Genomic DNA, 14,739 nt, shown 5'->3' with positions numbered 1-14,739 from the left:
GATGCTGATTGGCCATGTAGACCTAGGGCCGGTCTCTGCCTACAGCTCTTGTCTATCTTGTTCCTCTGAGCCTCAAGGCCTGCTGTCCCACTGCACATCCTGGTCCTTCCTCTTTGCTGCCTATTCCAACAGGTGGCACCTTCCTCAGCTGTCTCACCTTGGGGCTGTCAGGAACTATCAGCTGTCACTCTTTTGGTATTCAGGAACAATTAACATCCTTTCAACAGAAGCAGTCATTCTGTTTGCTTCAACATTCCTTCCTCACCTCCCTGAGAAAAACATCCTGACTCTTCTTTGGAAGTCAACCCCCCCCCCACTATTCTAGGTCTTGGCTTCTTGGAAGGAGGCAATGCAAGTGTTTAGATTTCTTAGGTACTTCTCCTGCAGAGTGCTGCCACACACTTTAGGAGGAAGTAAGGCACAGTACCTAAAAGATTTAAATCCTACCTCCTTACCTTACCCTGCTGTCTGGAAAAAATGACGTAATTTCCTTGAACCTCAGTTTCCTTCTTTTTAAATGGGGCTAATGGTGGCATCTACTTTAAGGGTTATGAAGGTTCACTGAGACACTGAATGAAAGTATATGGCATGGGGTCTGACACTTAGTGAACATGCAGACATCAGCCATTGCTATTTTGCCTCATCTGTTTCTCAAACCCAAACTACACAAGTAGGTAGCATATCCATTATTTTTTCCATTTTAGCTATGAGGAAATCAAGGCCGGCTCAGAAGAGTTCAGGAATTGGCTAGGGAGTCTCAGATTGGATTTTCTTACCCAAGCTACCACACTGTCTCCAAGAAGGTGTGGTTAAATGACTGTATTCAGGAAACATATACAACTTGAGACCAGGCAACCTCTCAGAAGATGAAAAGCAACCATTGGTGGGCAGGAGCCCTGAGATGAAATGCTGTAAGCTGACTGACCAGAGTCTTGCTCAAAGGCTGCCTGGACTGCTTGGCCCTGCATGAAGCAGAGTCTGCATCTTTGCTGCTAGAGACTTTAACCTCTGGACCTTCTCCCACCGCCCTGTCCTCTGATACTGAGCCCCGTATTTATCTATCAGGAAACGCCCTGAGTTAATGACTTCTGGTTCAAAGGGCTTTGCCTGGCCCACTGTCTGTGGTGGTCCTACCTGGCTCTGCTCTGGGCTTTCACTGTGCCTGCTCTTTGCCCTTGTACTAAGTTACCTTCCCATTCTCTCTTCTTTCAGCCCCCCTTCCAAAGGGGCTAAGCAGTGGCAGCATGGGGAAGGCAGGTGGGAAGAGACTACTGTCAAAAGTTTCACACTGGCTTAGCCTACAGCCCAGAGCAGGTTACTTTGTTGGCTTGGAGACTGAGGGACTTGAGCCATAAACCATTCCTAGGTTCCTCCTACCAGAGAGTGACCAGAATGCCACAGCCCTGCCAACATGGCAGGCATTGCTGGGAGACTGACCATATGTTGAGGCCACAGCCTGACTCAAGGGTGCAAAGCCACACTGGATTCATGAATGATCAACAGAAATGTTTCCCCTGCACTGAAATGCCCATAGCTGTAGCCCAAAAGGGAAGGCTAAAGGAATACTTACAATCATGTCCTCATGGGAGGTGTCCACAGTGTTAATTACTGACACCTAGAACCAAAGATACAGTTGGTAAATGAATAGATGGCAGTTAGAATGCAATCATCTTATTAAAACTACCGGTCATTACCAAGGTTCTTGACTGCATTTGTTCGTTCACTCATTAAACATTTACTTTAAGTACCTCCTTTTTGCTAAGCACTGTGCCAGGGACCGGAGATATAGACATAAATTAAGTATTCTTGCCCCCGAAAATCTTGTACAGAAGTAACCCTAACATGGAAAGATAAGTACTTTAACAGAAGTTTACATGTACTATAGTGGCCTGAGGAGCTGGTGGTGGTAGTAGACATGAACTGAGGCTTACATGATGAGGAATTTGCCAGGTGGCACAGGGGAAAAAAAAAAAAGTATAGTCCAAGCAGAGGGAATAACATGAGCAAAGATGGGAGAATGGCAACCAGTCTTCACCACTTTTAGGGTGAAAAGGGACGCTGGGGGATCTATGGCTGTTGTTCCCGTCCTGGATGGCAGGGCTTCTGATCTCACAGGCAGTTTTGGGCATATCAGAGTTAATACCTAAGACCTGGAGAACTGATTCAAGGTGGACTGCTCCCTGGTCCACCACCTATGACAGATCCTAGGCTGTCACCTACTGGGATCCAGGGCTAAGCAGCTTATGGGGCTGGAACACAGATGCCATGGTCATCACCCTCCCACTCACTCTATGAGGTCCAGCTCAAATTATGCTCCCCCCTTTTTTAAATTTTATTTTATGTTATGTTAGTCACCATACCTTACATCATTAGTTTTTGATGCAGTGTTCCATGATTCACTGTTTGCGTGTAACAGTGCTCCATGCTGTAAGTGTTCTTATCAGCACCATGCTCTAACCAACTGAGCTAACCGGCCAGCTGCATAAGCGTTCTCCTTAATACCCATCACCGTATGCCCCCCCTTCTTGAAGATTCCCAGATTCCCCAACCAGCTGGACTCCTCTGAATATCTGAAGCACTGAATGTCTACAACACTTTACACCCTTTCTTCTCTCAACCAGAAGGTGAGCTCCTTGGATCCAGGGTCTGTGTCATCCACAGTTCTGATCTTTTCAAATCACCCTGCACAGTGCTTTGCAACCAAAAGGAACTCAGTGACTGCTTGCTGAATGAATAAGTAAATGAACAAAAACAGTTTTACTTTGCTCAACCACTATTCTCTTTAAATTTTGGGGATAGAAAAGAGTTGAAAGGGAGGTTTCAGTTTGGAACTGATATTTCTTACCACTTCCCCCATTTCATCTTTTTCCAGCACAAGCCCTGCAGGTATAAAGTCTGACTTGACTTTTCAGAAAGGTGGACACTGGAAGAGGACAGGTGCAAAGCAGTTCAAAAGGTACTTATCAAGTAAGCACAGGTTCTCTCATCAATTTCGAGACTTCCTAATAAGTGGACCTCCAAGGTCTGCAGAGGCAAGATAAAGAGAAGCGTCTCCTACTCTTGCCAAGCTGTCTAGGTTACCCAAAGTGCTTTCACATGTGCACCGGGAAGGACAAAGGGCAAAATTAATTGGAGCGGTCTGATAACTAAGGAACTGAAGGAGTCCAGAGAAGAGGGAGCACTTGCCGAAGTGACAGAGCTGGTTAAAGGAGGAACCAGAAAAAGAGCCCCACCTGTTAATTCCCAGCTCACAAAGCTTTCCACTCCACTACGCTGCCTATCTAGAACATAAAGTAGCTGTTACACTGAATTCCCTAAATCAACGGCCAGGGGCTAAGCAGAGTCAGGAAAAGTTTCCTGGTAGTTTCATTCCAGGTCACCAAAGGGCCTTAAGGATAACTAGCATGTATTTTTAACCACTCTCATGCACCAGCCTGGATGCTGAATCATACTTCTGAACAAGTGGTTTTTTTTTTTTTTTTTTTTTTTAAAAAAATCCCCCCCCCCCCCCCCCCGCCCCCCCCGTTTTTTGGTCCTTTTTTTTTTTTTTAAGTTATTTATTTATTTGACAGAGAGAGACACAGTGAGAGAGGGAACACAAGCAGGAAGAGTGGGAGCAGGGAGCCTGATGCGGGACTCGATCCCAGGACTCTGGGATCATGACCTGAGCAGAAGGCAGATGCTTAACGACTGAGCCACCCAGGTGCCCCTGGTCCTTGTTAAGTAGTAAGAGTCAGCCCTTAAAACACTCAGCTCTTCAGAATTGGTTGAAGAGTTGGGCGCCTGGGTGGCTCAGTTGGTTAAGCGACTGCCTTCGGCTCAGGTCATGATCCTGGAGTCCCGGGATCGAGTCCCGCGTCGGGCTCCCTGCTCGGCAGGGAGTCTGCTTCTCCCTCTGACCCTCCTCCCTCTCATGCTCTCTGTCTCTCATTCTCTCTGTCTCAGATAAATAATAAAATCTTTAAAAAAAAAAAAAGAATTGGTTGAAGAGTTAAAATTTCATTTAGAGAGAGCTGAGTATCAGAGCATAAGAGATTCTATCTACTCAGCAGTGGAAGAATCAGGGGCCTAAAGAGATGAGTAATTTCAAATCCTGCAGGGCAAGAACTAAACCCAGTGTCCTGACTTCTGGTTCATCCAGGTTCCCTCAAAACCCCAGGCACACCCATTTTCCTGAGAGCACTGGTTACCTGAACCCCTACTCTGGGCTTTTTTCACTTCACGCACTTTTATTCATTAGTTACCATTCAGTCATTCACTCAATGAGTAAATGTGGAATGACTGTATACTGGATACCACAGAGATTTAAAAACCCGAGTCCCTACCTTTAGAGAGTAATTTAGCTCATCCTTACATCAGTTTCTTGAATTGCCCATCATACTTCGGGGCCCTACGTCTATGTCCACATTACATCTCTGCTGGGAGAAGTGGTAGGTGGTAGAAGGGAGTGGTTAAGAGGGTTGGAATCTCAGTTCTGCCACTTAACTAGTAGTGGAAAAGGCTTCACCTCTCCGAACCTCAAGCTTCCTCATTTGTAAAGTGTCGATAATAGCAGCACCTACTTTGCGGGGCTGTTAGCAGGCTGAGATTATGAACAACGCCTGGAACTTACTAAGGGCTCAGGATACAGTAGCTTCTACGGTGTTCTGGGTTTTGTTTTCAATTGTTGGAGGAAGAGGAAGAAATAGGAGCGAGAGGCGCGGCAGCGGCGCGGCCCGCAGAGTTCCAAGAGGTTCCGCGGCCTCCCTCTGACCTCCCATTCCGAAATGTTCCGAGGGGCAGAGCCAGAACCCCGCAAACCCCGAAGCGGCGGAGGGGAGCTGAACGGCCCCAGCCCGGGGCTTGAACCTTGGCACGGTCAAGGAAGCCGGGAGAGGGCCGCGTTCCCGGTCCCCACACTCACCATGGCTGCGACAGCAGCAGCTCCCGGCCTCGGACGTGGCAGCTACCGGCGGCGCCCCGAAACAGCTCACTTCCGGCGCCGGGCGGTGGAGCTGGAGTAGCCGGGTGGCAACGCGGTCCGCTCGCACGAAAGTTCCGAGCCTTTCCGGGGCAGCACCCCGGGCGGCGCCCCGCCCTCCCAAGGCCCCTCCCCTTCTGTGTGCCGACTGCGGGAGACCAAAGGGGTGGGGCTCCCGTTTCCGTGGCAAGACTGATCCCGGGGCTTTTGAAATCGGAAGCTCTAGCCCATCTTCTCTCCTTTTGCTGAGATCTATACACGAAAGGAAGGATTCATAGCTACAGCTTCACCCGCCTGCCTGCGGTTCTGGGTGCGACCGGCCTTAGGATGAACATTGTAGGATGCGTAATTTTTTGGGTAGTGGGTAGACCGACCGGTCCTAGTGCTTGCTTCCTCGTTGTTAGTCCCTCCTCAGGACCCAAAGCTGGGACCAGGGCCAGAGAAGGCCAGGGAATGCCAGCTACCAGAGGCTGAGCCCTCTCACCCTGTCCTCTCCACGCCGTGGGACCCAATGCCTCCAAACTGCCCCTTCCCCACAGTCCTGGGATCCTGTGAGGTAGAAACCCCAGGCAGGGTGGGATCTTAGCTAGGCTCCTGCAGCTAGAACCGAGGACCCAAACCCCAGTGGCCCCAGCCCCTAAGTCCCGGGCTTTCCACAAGCACACGGAGAATGCTGTACTGCTGGACGGGGCCTGGGAGCTCCCCTCAGCCACACACGCATGGTCTGGCAGACCTGGACCCCTCCTGGTGTTAAGGAGTCCGGGGACCTAGGGTGGAGCCTAGGCTCCCCTTGAGCAAGTCACAGTCCCTCAGTTTCTCTCCGACACTGGACGGAAGATCCCTAGCTTGGAGATGGTCACTGCTGGAGGGATGATGTTAAGGTTCAGAGAGTGTGATAGACCTAGACCATCAACGAGCTTGGGAGAGGGGGCCAAGGGTGTGGGGTCTTACAGAGTTAAGGGCTGGGCCTCCAGACAGCAACTCACCCTTCCACCCCTGCCCCAGCTTTCGAGATTATTCCCCTCTAATGGAGAAATATTGCAGGGATGTTGGGGGGCGGCACTTAAAGTGGAGCAGGGGACAAAGTGGGTGGGGCTCTTGGGTCTGCTGTTCTTCAAGGGACAAACCCTGGCCTTCCATCTGTAGCTGCACCATTGATTCTCTGGTGCATCACTTCTCTCTGAGTCTTGCTTTTCTCAAGTAGGAAACAAGGACAGTGACATTTTTGATATAATACAAATATAATGCATGGGGCATAGTTGTTATTCAAGGAATTCCCTGGTATAGGCATTGAAGTTGGAGAGATTGGGGATTTGGGATAAGCAATGCAACTGTATCTTATTCATTAAGATATCTGCTGGGGGAACTGAAAGGTACCATAATATAGAGGTTTCAAGTGCCAATTCTGGTATCAAGACTGCTGGGAGCACTACTGTATCTTCTCCTTTCTAGCCGGGTGTACCCTTCATCTCTCTGAGCTGCGGTCTCCTCTTCTGTTAAGTGGGAATTAGAATACCTACGCTGAAGCAACGTTGATGTTGGGAGTAAATGGACTCTGGGAGGTGAAACCGTTTAGAACTTGGATGTACCTATATGGTGCTTAATCTGAAGATCAGTTCTCCCTGACAAGGGTTGGCCTTTAGTGTATGTGCGTGCATGCATGAGTGTGTGTGAAGATGCACATGCACAACCCTCAACCTTTGAGCCAACATTGAGATAGTTTCTTGGTTTGGGCACATTCTTGTTTTCTGCTGATGCTCAGTAGAGGTTTGCAAAGTTCAGATTCTTAGGATGCCAGGCTCCCCTCTGCTTCCCCCCTTGCCAGTAAGGGATGCCACCTACATCTTTTGTCCTATTACCTCCCTCCAGTTGATCCTAGACCCCAAATCACACCATTCTTAGCTTTCCCCAATATGTGCCCCTACCTCCCCGACCCACTGTCTCCAAATCTCTTCCTCTTCCTCCTGAGGCCTCTTCTCCCAAAGTCTTGCTCTTTGGGACTGCCCACTGTTCCTCATGGAAGGTTAATGACTTATGGCAGGTAAAACTTGCTCCCTTAAGTGGTGGAAGTTTGAAAGATGTGATGTGGTGGAAGGAGAGAGACCGCCCACCGAGCTGTGCACCCTTGGACAAAGTGCCTTTCCCTCCCAGGGACTCCATTTTCCCAAGTTCAAATCCATGGAGGGCGGGGACCCAGGTGTCCTGCGGAAAAAGGCCTTGTGATGTGTACCGTGTCTGCGTTTCCACGTGTGCATTTATTGTTATTGCTCAGGATAGTGTTGAAAAGGCAGACAAATCCCATTAATTACAAAGAGCACAAGCCAGAGATACAGAGAAATAAAGAGTGTACAATAAGAGCACAGTCACTTCCCAGCCCCGATTGTCCCAGAGCCCCCCCCAGAGCCCGGGCAGCTTGTGGAAGCTGGAGCGGCACCATTTCCTCGCTACTCTGTTATAAAATATGTGCACACAAGAGTTAGCAAAGTGTGGCGACCCCCAAGAGGAAAGGTCCGGAGGGAGAGCACCACAGGCATTACAAAACAGACTAAGGGGGCTGAGAAGGTCCCAGAGCAGCCTCAAAGGTCTTGTTTTTGGCGGAGGGGTTGACGGCTGATGCCCAGGGCCTGGGATCCCCTTCCCTCTACTTGGTTGAGTAGGATCTCTACATCACATCAGGAGAGCTTGCTTTAGAACTTGGAAAAGACCTGGGGATTTTCTGCTGTTGTTTGATAGGCCTTGGCTCTGGAAGACCCGAAGCCTTCAAGAAACGCACCCCTCCCATCTTCTAATGGGATCTCAGACACTATGGAGAGAGTTTAGGGTGGGAGGCATGTCACAGTACACCCAGCTGACAGCCTCCCATAAGTAGAGCACGAATGGGTTGGGGGGGTCAGGGTGGTGTGAAGGTCCAGGAAAGAAATTGCTGCATCCCAAAGGACCTATCACACAACCGCTGAAAAAACTTTGAATAAAGAACAAGAAGTGACCCCTCCCACCCCTGCCAAAAAAAAAAGGCAGTTCCGGAAAGGGAGATGGGAATAAAGGTTTCTTCATGAGGAGAATTAGAAATAAAAACAACTGGGCCACGCAAATCTGGTAGCTCCAGGTATGGGAGAGAGTCCTCTTCCTCTTCTGGACTGGGGCAGATGGGGGTTCCACCCCAGCATAACCAAGGTGGGTGACTTTGGGTCCCAAACTGAGATTGGGGTGGGGAGCTTGGTGGCCTCTCCTGGTGACACCCTTGCTTAGGGTACAGGTGAGATGGTGGGAGGAACTTCTAGCTTCCCCCCAAATTTAGGATGCTCTTTTTGTTTCTCCTATCTAGTTTCTCCTATCTTTGTTTCACTCTATCTAGTGACCCTGAGTGAACGGTACTTACAGTGGCAGAAAGGAAGCCCTTTGCACATAGAATGACAGGGCCCTTGGGTGGGGGAAGGGCAGGGGTGGAAGACTTGGCAACATTTTAAAGTTTACTTAAAAGATTAGCTGTGAGACAATAACCAGGACATCTTGTTAAAAAAAGAAAAAGAGGGAAGCGTACTTATCCCTCCTCCACATGATAAAACATTATATAAAGCAACAGTAATTAGAACTGTATGGCTGGTACCAGATGAGACACCCAGATACGGGAACAGAAGAGAAATTCCAGAAATAGACCCGAATCTATATAAGCTATCAGTATGTGGTACAGGTGGCATTTCAGCATGGTTGGGAAAAGAGCAGCTATTCAATAAGTAGGCTACCCAGGATGAGACGGGTCCAGAGTCCTTGGCCCAGTACCGCCATTTTCATTGGTCTGGTCTCAAAAGCAGGGCACCCTCCCTCTTGTCTACTCTGTGTTCTGGTTGGGACAGGGGGGTGAGGGGCCACGGTGAGGGGTCGGCGGGAGCAATGGAGGCTGCTTCAGGGTTAGGGAAAGCGCTGCCTGAGTCACAGGGAGGAAATATTCCTCCCTGCCCACCTCCAAAGGTGGGCGATTCTCCAGCCCCAGGGGTCACTGAATGGGCCCCCTGCTCTTCTCTCATCTGTTGAGGGGAGACAAGTCGCTGAGCTTAGACCTCAGAATGAATCTGCTATCTTCTCCTGGAGCCCTTGTCCAGAGGACAGAGAAGAAGCTAAGTGGATGGTGCAGTCCCAAACTGGAAAAACATAAATATACATTACAGAGTATATATTTACTGTGTTCTGTTTGATGTTGGTTTTTTGCCTTTTTTTTTAAACCACAGACATTTCAGAACCACGCTGCGGGAGTAAGAAGAGTCAGCAATTGAAAGCATAACCATTGCATAGTATTAAATGAACAGAGACGGTGAGTTCTTTATTTACAATTATTGTCTAGATAAAAAAATTCATAAAAACAGATGAATGGTCATAAATTATTGACCCCCTAATGGGGTGAACTGCCAAACGTACCCCATGCTGCTAGATATAGGACGCAGAGTGCAAGCTTTATGTACTACAGTGAGTTTTGACAAACCAATCATTTCCTCTGTGTGTGTGTGTGTGTGTGTGTGTTTGTGTGTAAGCATCCATCATTCCCGACAAGAAAAGACCAACACTGAGGTCGGGTGTCCTCGGTCACTTCCACTGCTCCCTGTTCCCTAAACTAGGCTCCGCTCAGAGAAGGCCCTCCTGTCTTCCCTGTGTCCCGGCTCCGAAAGAACAGGGAGCGTAGTGGGCAAGCTCAGCTTTCCTGCTGTCGGGGAATGAGGTCATGGACACAGGACTGGAACCAGGAAGGTGGGGAGATGGAAAACCTTGAGAAAGGAAACTACAAAAAATACCACGTTCCAAAGCTGCTCCAGGTTTTTTCACATGTGCAGGTCTTTACTTTCTCAGCAGGAGAACAACGGGCTGGCTTTTGGCGGTGTTTGTATTGGAATCCAATAAGCACATCTGAGGGCTGGTCACCCCTTTGGGGATGTAGTTTCCTCTGCTGGGTACATTCAGAGAGATTCCTTCACGACATTCAGGTGATGCTCTCGCTCACAGAAGGTCCTCCTTCTAGGAAGGTTTTGCCAGGTGGGATGGGCTGACTTGGGATCCCAAAGCCTCAGGTTCCTTCACAGCCACCCAGCCGTAGGCCCTCCCAGCTGACTATGGCTCTTTTCCCGAGTGGCTCTCATCTTGTTTGTGGAAGAATTCTCTGGGCCTGGAGAAGGGAAGGGCTGAGCTGACACAGAGCAACCGTGGGAAGGGGTCAGTATGAGGAATGAATTTTGCAAGCGAGGTGGAAAGTGTTTCGTTTTCCTCAAAGCATGGGACGTCATCGATCATGGTATTCAAAATGTCTTTTGCACTGTACAAGTTTATGGAAAAAGATCATATGCTGAAAAGTCTCAAAGCAAACTTTGTATTAAATACAAAAGTTCTTTTATGAAAAAAGCTGATACCCACAAAGTGCTTAGCAGTTAAGAGGCTGACGTACAATTAAATAAGCTCTCATTAAGTGGGATTACTAGTGCTGTTATTGTCTTGGGGGAAAAATAACCACCTTTTCTCACCTGTGATACTGTAGGGTTTCAGAATGGCTTTCTGTCTGGGAAAGCAAGACTTGCTGTCAAAAGGCTACAGTATATACTGCGACTACAGGAAGACAATTTGGTTTAAAAATCACACTGAATACATCTCAATATACACATCATAAGGTTCGTTCGGATCTAAATAGTGCAGAGAAAAAGGCTATTCTTCTTCAAAAATAAAAATAAAAGCAGCAAGCCATAATGATCCTCATCAGTATGCCAACAGCTCATACGGCTGCAATTTATAAGTAAATAAACCTCTAAATTCCTAAAAAAAAAAAAAAATCAACAGTGTAGCATTTATAATATTGCAACACTACCTCAACCTCTGTCCAGACAGTGCCAAAGAGAACCTCTTTTTGAAATGCTCTTGGTAAACTCAAGCGAGTTTCATCGAGAGAAAAGTCTTCGACCAAAGCTGGGCGGACCCCGTCACCCCCGGGCCAGGCCCGCCGTTAGTGCTGCGATCCTAGGAAGCCTTCTCTCTTCCTCTCCCTGTGTCTACGGAGCACGGTGTTAAGCCCTCCGGATGGATACTCCTCCTCGGTAGCATTTGGCTTCTGCCTGAGCCTCCCGCGGTAGTGACATAATTGAATGGAAACAGCAGGCAAAAATCAGAGCATGGCTATTGTAAAACATCAAGGATGCAATCCAGGGAAGTGTCTGTTGGGCTGAGCTGTTTATATAACATCTCAGCCGCCAGTGTTCTTAAACTGTACAAATAGCCAAAGACGTTATCTACAGGTTTGTAAACAAATTACATTCTTGTTTTAGGACATAAATAAGTTAAAATAGAGCAATTTAAGCGGAAACAAGGCAACATGCCGGCAAAAAAAACTTTATATATCCGTGTGTGTGTGTGTATATATATATATATACATATATATATATATATACCTATCTATATGGACGTATACAGTCTTGGAAAAGTATACGTTGATATAGATACAAAGAAATGGATATAACCTCGTGAGTGTCTGTGAAGTTCTTCGGTTCCGTTGGTGCAAATTTACTAGGTGAGTTAAGCTCTGCAGTTTCAAAAAGTTGTTAAATTAACCTATACAACTGAGACCATGCTGCGCAAGCATTTCAAAAACTCACAGACCAGTGGATTGGATAAAGAGTCTCAGAAAAGAGTCTGTCTGCAGTTCCCGCCTAAGAAAACAAACAAAAAACCCTCCCCGACCCCCCCAAAACCAAACAAGGGGAGGACTGGAAGTGTACAGTACATTCATGCAGGGGACGTGGTGGCCTGGCGGGTGCACGGCTGGTCCGTGTTTGGGCGGGAGCCAGGAAGGGCTTGTTCTGGGAAAATCACTCACTCCCGTAAGCGCCCCCCCCCCCCCCCGGGAGATCCCGCCCCTTGCCTCAAAGTGTAAAAGAGTTCAAACAGCATCGCAGCCAGAAAAAGGGTCTGTTGGGTGGAAATGTTGGTTTTCTCGCCAGTATTTGGTTTCCTGTTGTTGCTCCTTGCTGCTTGGGTGAGCTGGGTGCCTGCATGGGTGGGGCCCGGGGGTGGGTGGGTGGCGGTGGGGTCCTCAGCTAAAGCGACGTCTCCAGGCTGTGGATGGGGCTCCCTGGACTTGAAGAGGTAGCTGATTTGCTTGTGTCGGTCGTTAGGTTGATCCCGCTGTCGATGGCGCTGTTGTTCTTGTTGAGCGATGACGGAGGGCTCGAGTTCTGCTTGAGGGCGGCATCTTCTTCCAGGTCGGTGTCGTCAATGAGGGGGATGTGGGGCTGTGAATCTTCGATCCGGAATTCGGGGTGAGCCATGAAATTATGGATGGAGGTTCGAGACTCAGGCTTTTCTAGACCTTCATAGAGAGAGCTACGGAACGCCTTCACGACGCGAATCTGTAAGGGAAGCACAGGGGTGAGAAGCACTGCCCTGGGTGGGGGGGGGGGCGGCAGCCAAGCTGGGGGGGCGCTCGGAGGAGGGGGGGGGGGAGGGGTTAGGGCACAGCGGGCGGCTGGAATCCACAGTCGCTGCGTGTTACGAGCATGGGCAGGAGGGGAAGAATGGAAGAGGGGGCTCAGGTTATATGCATCCATGAGGTTTTAAAAACTGCTTTGGTTTTGGTCAGAACTACAGTATTAGGACAGGAGGAATCAAGCCCCATCACAGAGATGGTGGGAAACAGTGGTTAGAGGAAGCATAGTCCACTCCGGCGGGCACCCAGACCTAGTGAGAGACTGAGCCTTGTTAACTTTAAAGCACAAGTTCAACCATGCAGAAGGGGAGCGGGACCAGGTGGGAATAAAGGAGGAAGGAGGAGAAGCTAGTTTTAGAACATTAATCTTAAGAAAACCACACGCAGGTAAGAAACCATACAACATGGAACAGATAACGTGTCACAAACAGAAAAGGAACGGAAAGGAGAGACAGTTGGATGAGCCGGGATGAGAGAAGACACACGAGGGCCAGAGAACAGGAACATCAAACTGAAGGCAGCAAGGCAAACCAAAGCCAACTCAGGGCTTTCCCGGGTGCAGAGCTGAGGCGGCCAGAAAGCACGGAGGAGCCGGCAGACTGACGACATTCAGGGGCGGGGAGCATGCCACGGTGAGGGGTCAGGAACCACACGGCACACACAGACAGACACACGGCTACACTTGGAAGCCTGGACAATGTGAACGGAGGTCTTTGTACCCAACGTTTCTTTCCTTCATGCATTTGGGAGGTAAACACTCGAGTATAGACTCAAAGCCCTGGCCAGTCATTGGAGTTGACTTTGGGGTCCCTTATTTCCTGGGGCATTTTATTTCCTTGTTTGTGCTTTGAAAACACAAAACTCCCAAAAAGGAGGCCAGATCAGATGGCCAAACCCAGCCCTGGGTGGGATTCTAGGGGGGTGTGGACCCGAGCCACAAAAAAGCACATTCTTTCATTTTCTGTGTCTTAGTTGGAATGCGTGGTTTTCCGAAGAGTGTGAAAGGAAGCTGGACATCGAGTCTTCCAGGCTAGTGGAAGGAGCACTGGACTCGGAGTCAGGGAGACCCATGTCTGAAAAAGGCTCTGCCACTTTTGGTGCCTTGACCGTGGGCAAGACACGCTGCCTCACTGGTTGTCCTCTGTCCTGCCTCACGGGGTACAGAGGAACAGGACCCCCGTGCTGGAGAGAGGGGTCCCTTTCTCCAGACTCCTGGGAGGGGGAAGCCATGCCTGTCATCTCAAGGGGCAGATGGGACTTGGGACAAATGTATTTGCTCCTCTCTTCCTAGCCCCAACTCAGAGCGGAGGCAGTCGCGGGGGAATACGAAGCAGCCTCGGTGTGTCCAAGGAGCAGAGCCCCAGCCAAGTTGGCCGTGGCGCCGAGGGTGCCCTCAGTGGCCCTCCCTGCAGAGCAGTGGGTGCCTCCACACCACAGGCCTGTGGGGGCGGGGGGGGTGCAGAGGACCAGCGGGGTTCTTGTGGGGAGGCCCTTGTGGTCCCAGGATCTGTGGAACTCTCAGCCAAACCCAGGGATATCTTGTTGGTGGGGCACAGGTGGGGAAAGCCCTGTCCATGGAAGTGAATTTTCTAGATGACTGTGGCTGATGGTTTTAAGTGTCCTAGCACAGGGTTTATTTTATTATTTTTCCGAGGGAAGTGTTTTCTAAAGCACATGAGATGCTCCTCTGCCTTTTGGTTTAGTGTACACAGAGAAGAATGTAACGTTAAGTTGGTCAGTAATCCTTTTGGTCTTTTGTAAGACCCCAGAGTTTTGATTTTTTTTTTTTTAAGTGTCTCTCTTTGGTTGTCAGCCATCATTACTCGTTCTGACTTTTCCTTGTTTGCTCAAAAGCATCTCTGTCCCGTTTCCCTTTTATGTGCTGTGTTCTGGGGACTCCAGGAGGCCCTGTTTCTTGGAATCATGCTTTAAATAAGAGGCATCAGGGGCCAAGAGAGAGCCTGCTGACGCCGTGACAGCCATGTGACTGCTCTGAGGCCTCTTTCTCCCTGGATTCCCTGTTCATGGCTCTGTAGGGATTATTAAATATTCTGATCTCCTGATGAGCAGGCCATTACACCCTTGATTTAGTGAAACCAAAAAAAAAAAGGTGTCGTGGGCCTCAGTTTTCTTATCTGTAAAATGGGAATAATCGTCATTGTAACTGTCCAGCCTAGTGACCCGCATGTGCTGAGGCTGAATTGCAATAAGGTGGTGGAGGAGGAGGGATGGTGGTGGGACCCTGTCATGTGACTGAAAATGCAGAGGGCACGACACACAATGAGATGCAGGCCCCTTGCCCTCCCCCTGGCATGGAGACAACAGA

General features: G+C 49.2%; 2 protein-coding genes across 6 annotated transcripts in view; both read right to left on the bottom strand.

The window, feature by feature from the left end:
* Window positions 1-4,999, bottom strand: part of SEC13 (SEC13 homolog, nuclear pore and COPII coat complex component) — a 42,966-nt gene extending 37,967 nt beyond the window's left edge. For 3 of the 5 annotated variants that reach the window (XM_044916438.1, XM_044916442.1, XM_044916446.1), the window contains exons 1-2: window positions 4,904-4,979; window positions 1,571-1,615 (exon numbers count right to left, since the gene is read on the bottom strand). In XM_044916438.1, coding sequence (XP_044772373.1) covers window positions 1,571-1,615; window positions 4,904-4,906 — 48 coding nt within the window. In that variant the 5' untranslated portion in view covers window positions 4,907-4,979. Of the gene's footprint in view, window positions 1-1,570; window positions 1,616-4,903 lie in introns of all 5 variants that reach the window. The other 2 variants (XM_021694880.1, XM_044916435.1) reach the window with 1 other exon arrangement.
* A 7,000-nt stretch (window positions 5,000-11,999) lies between these two features.
* The window catches only part of ATP2B2 (ATPase plasma membrane Ca2+ transporting 2), a 205,415-nt gene continuing 202,675 nt past the window's right edge, over window positions 12,000-14,739 (bottom strand). The window contains exon 22 of the mRNA XM_044916427.1: window positions 12,000-12,336. Within this exon, the coding sequence (XP_044772362.1) occupies window positions 12,025-12,336 (312 nt within the window). The 3' untranslated portion in view covers window positions 12,000-12,024. The remainder of the gene's footprint in view (window positions 12,337-14,739) is intronic.

This window comes from Neomonachus schauinslandi, chromosome 1, assembly GCF_002201575.2.
Source record: "Neomonachus schauinslandi chromosome 1, ASM220157v2, whole genome shotgun sequence".
NCBI classification, from domain to species: domain Eukaryota; kingdom Metazoa; phylum Chordata; class Mammalia; order Carnivora; family Phocidae; genus Neomonachus; species Neomonachus schauinslandi.
This window is presented reverse-complemented; position numbering and strand designations above follow the sequence as displayed.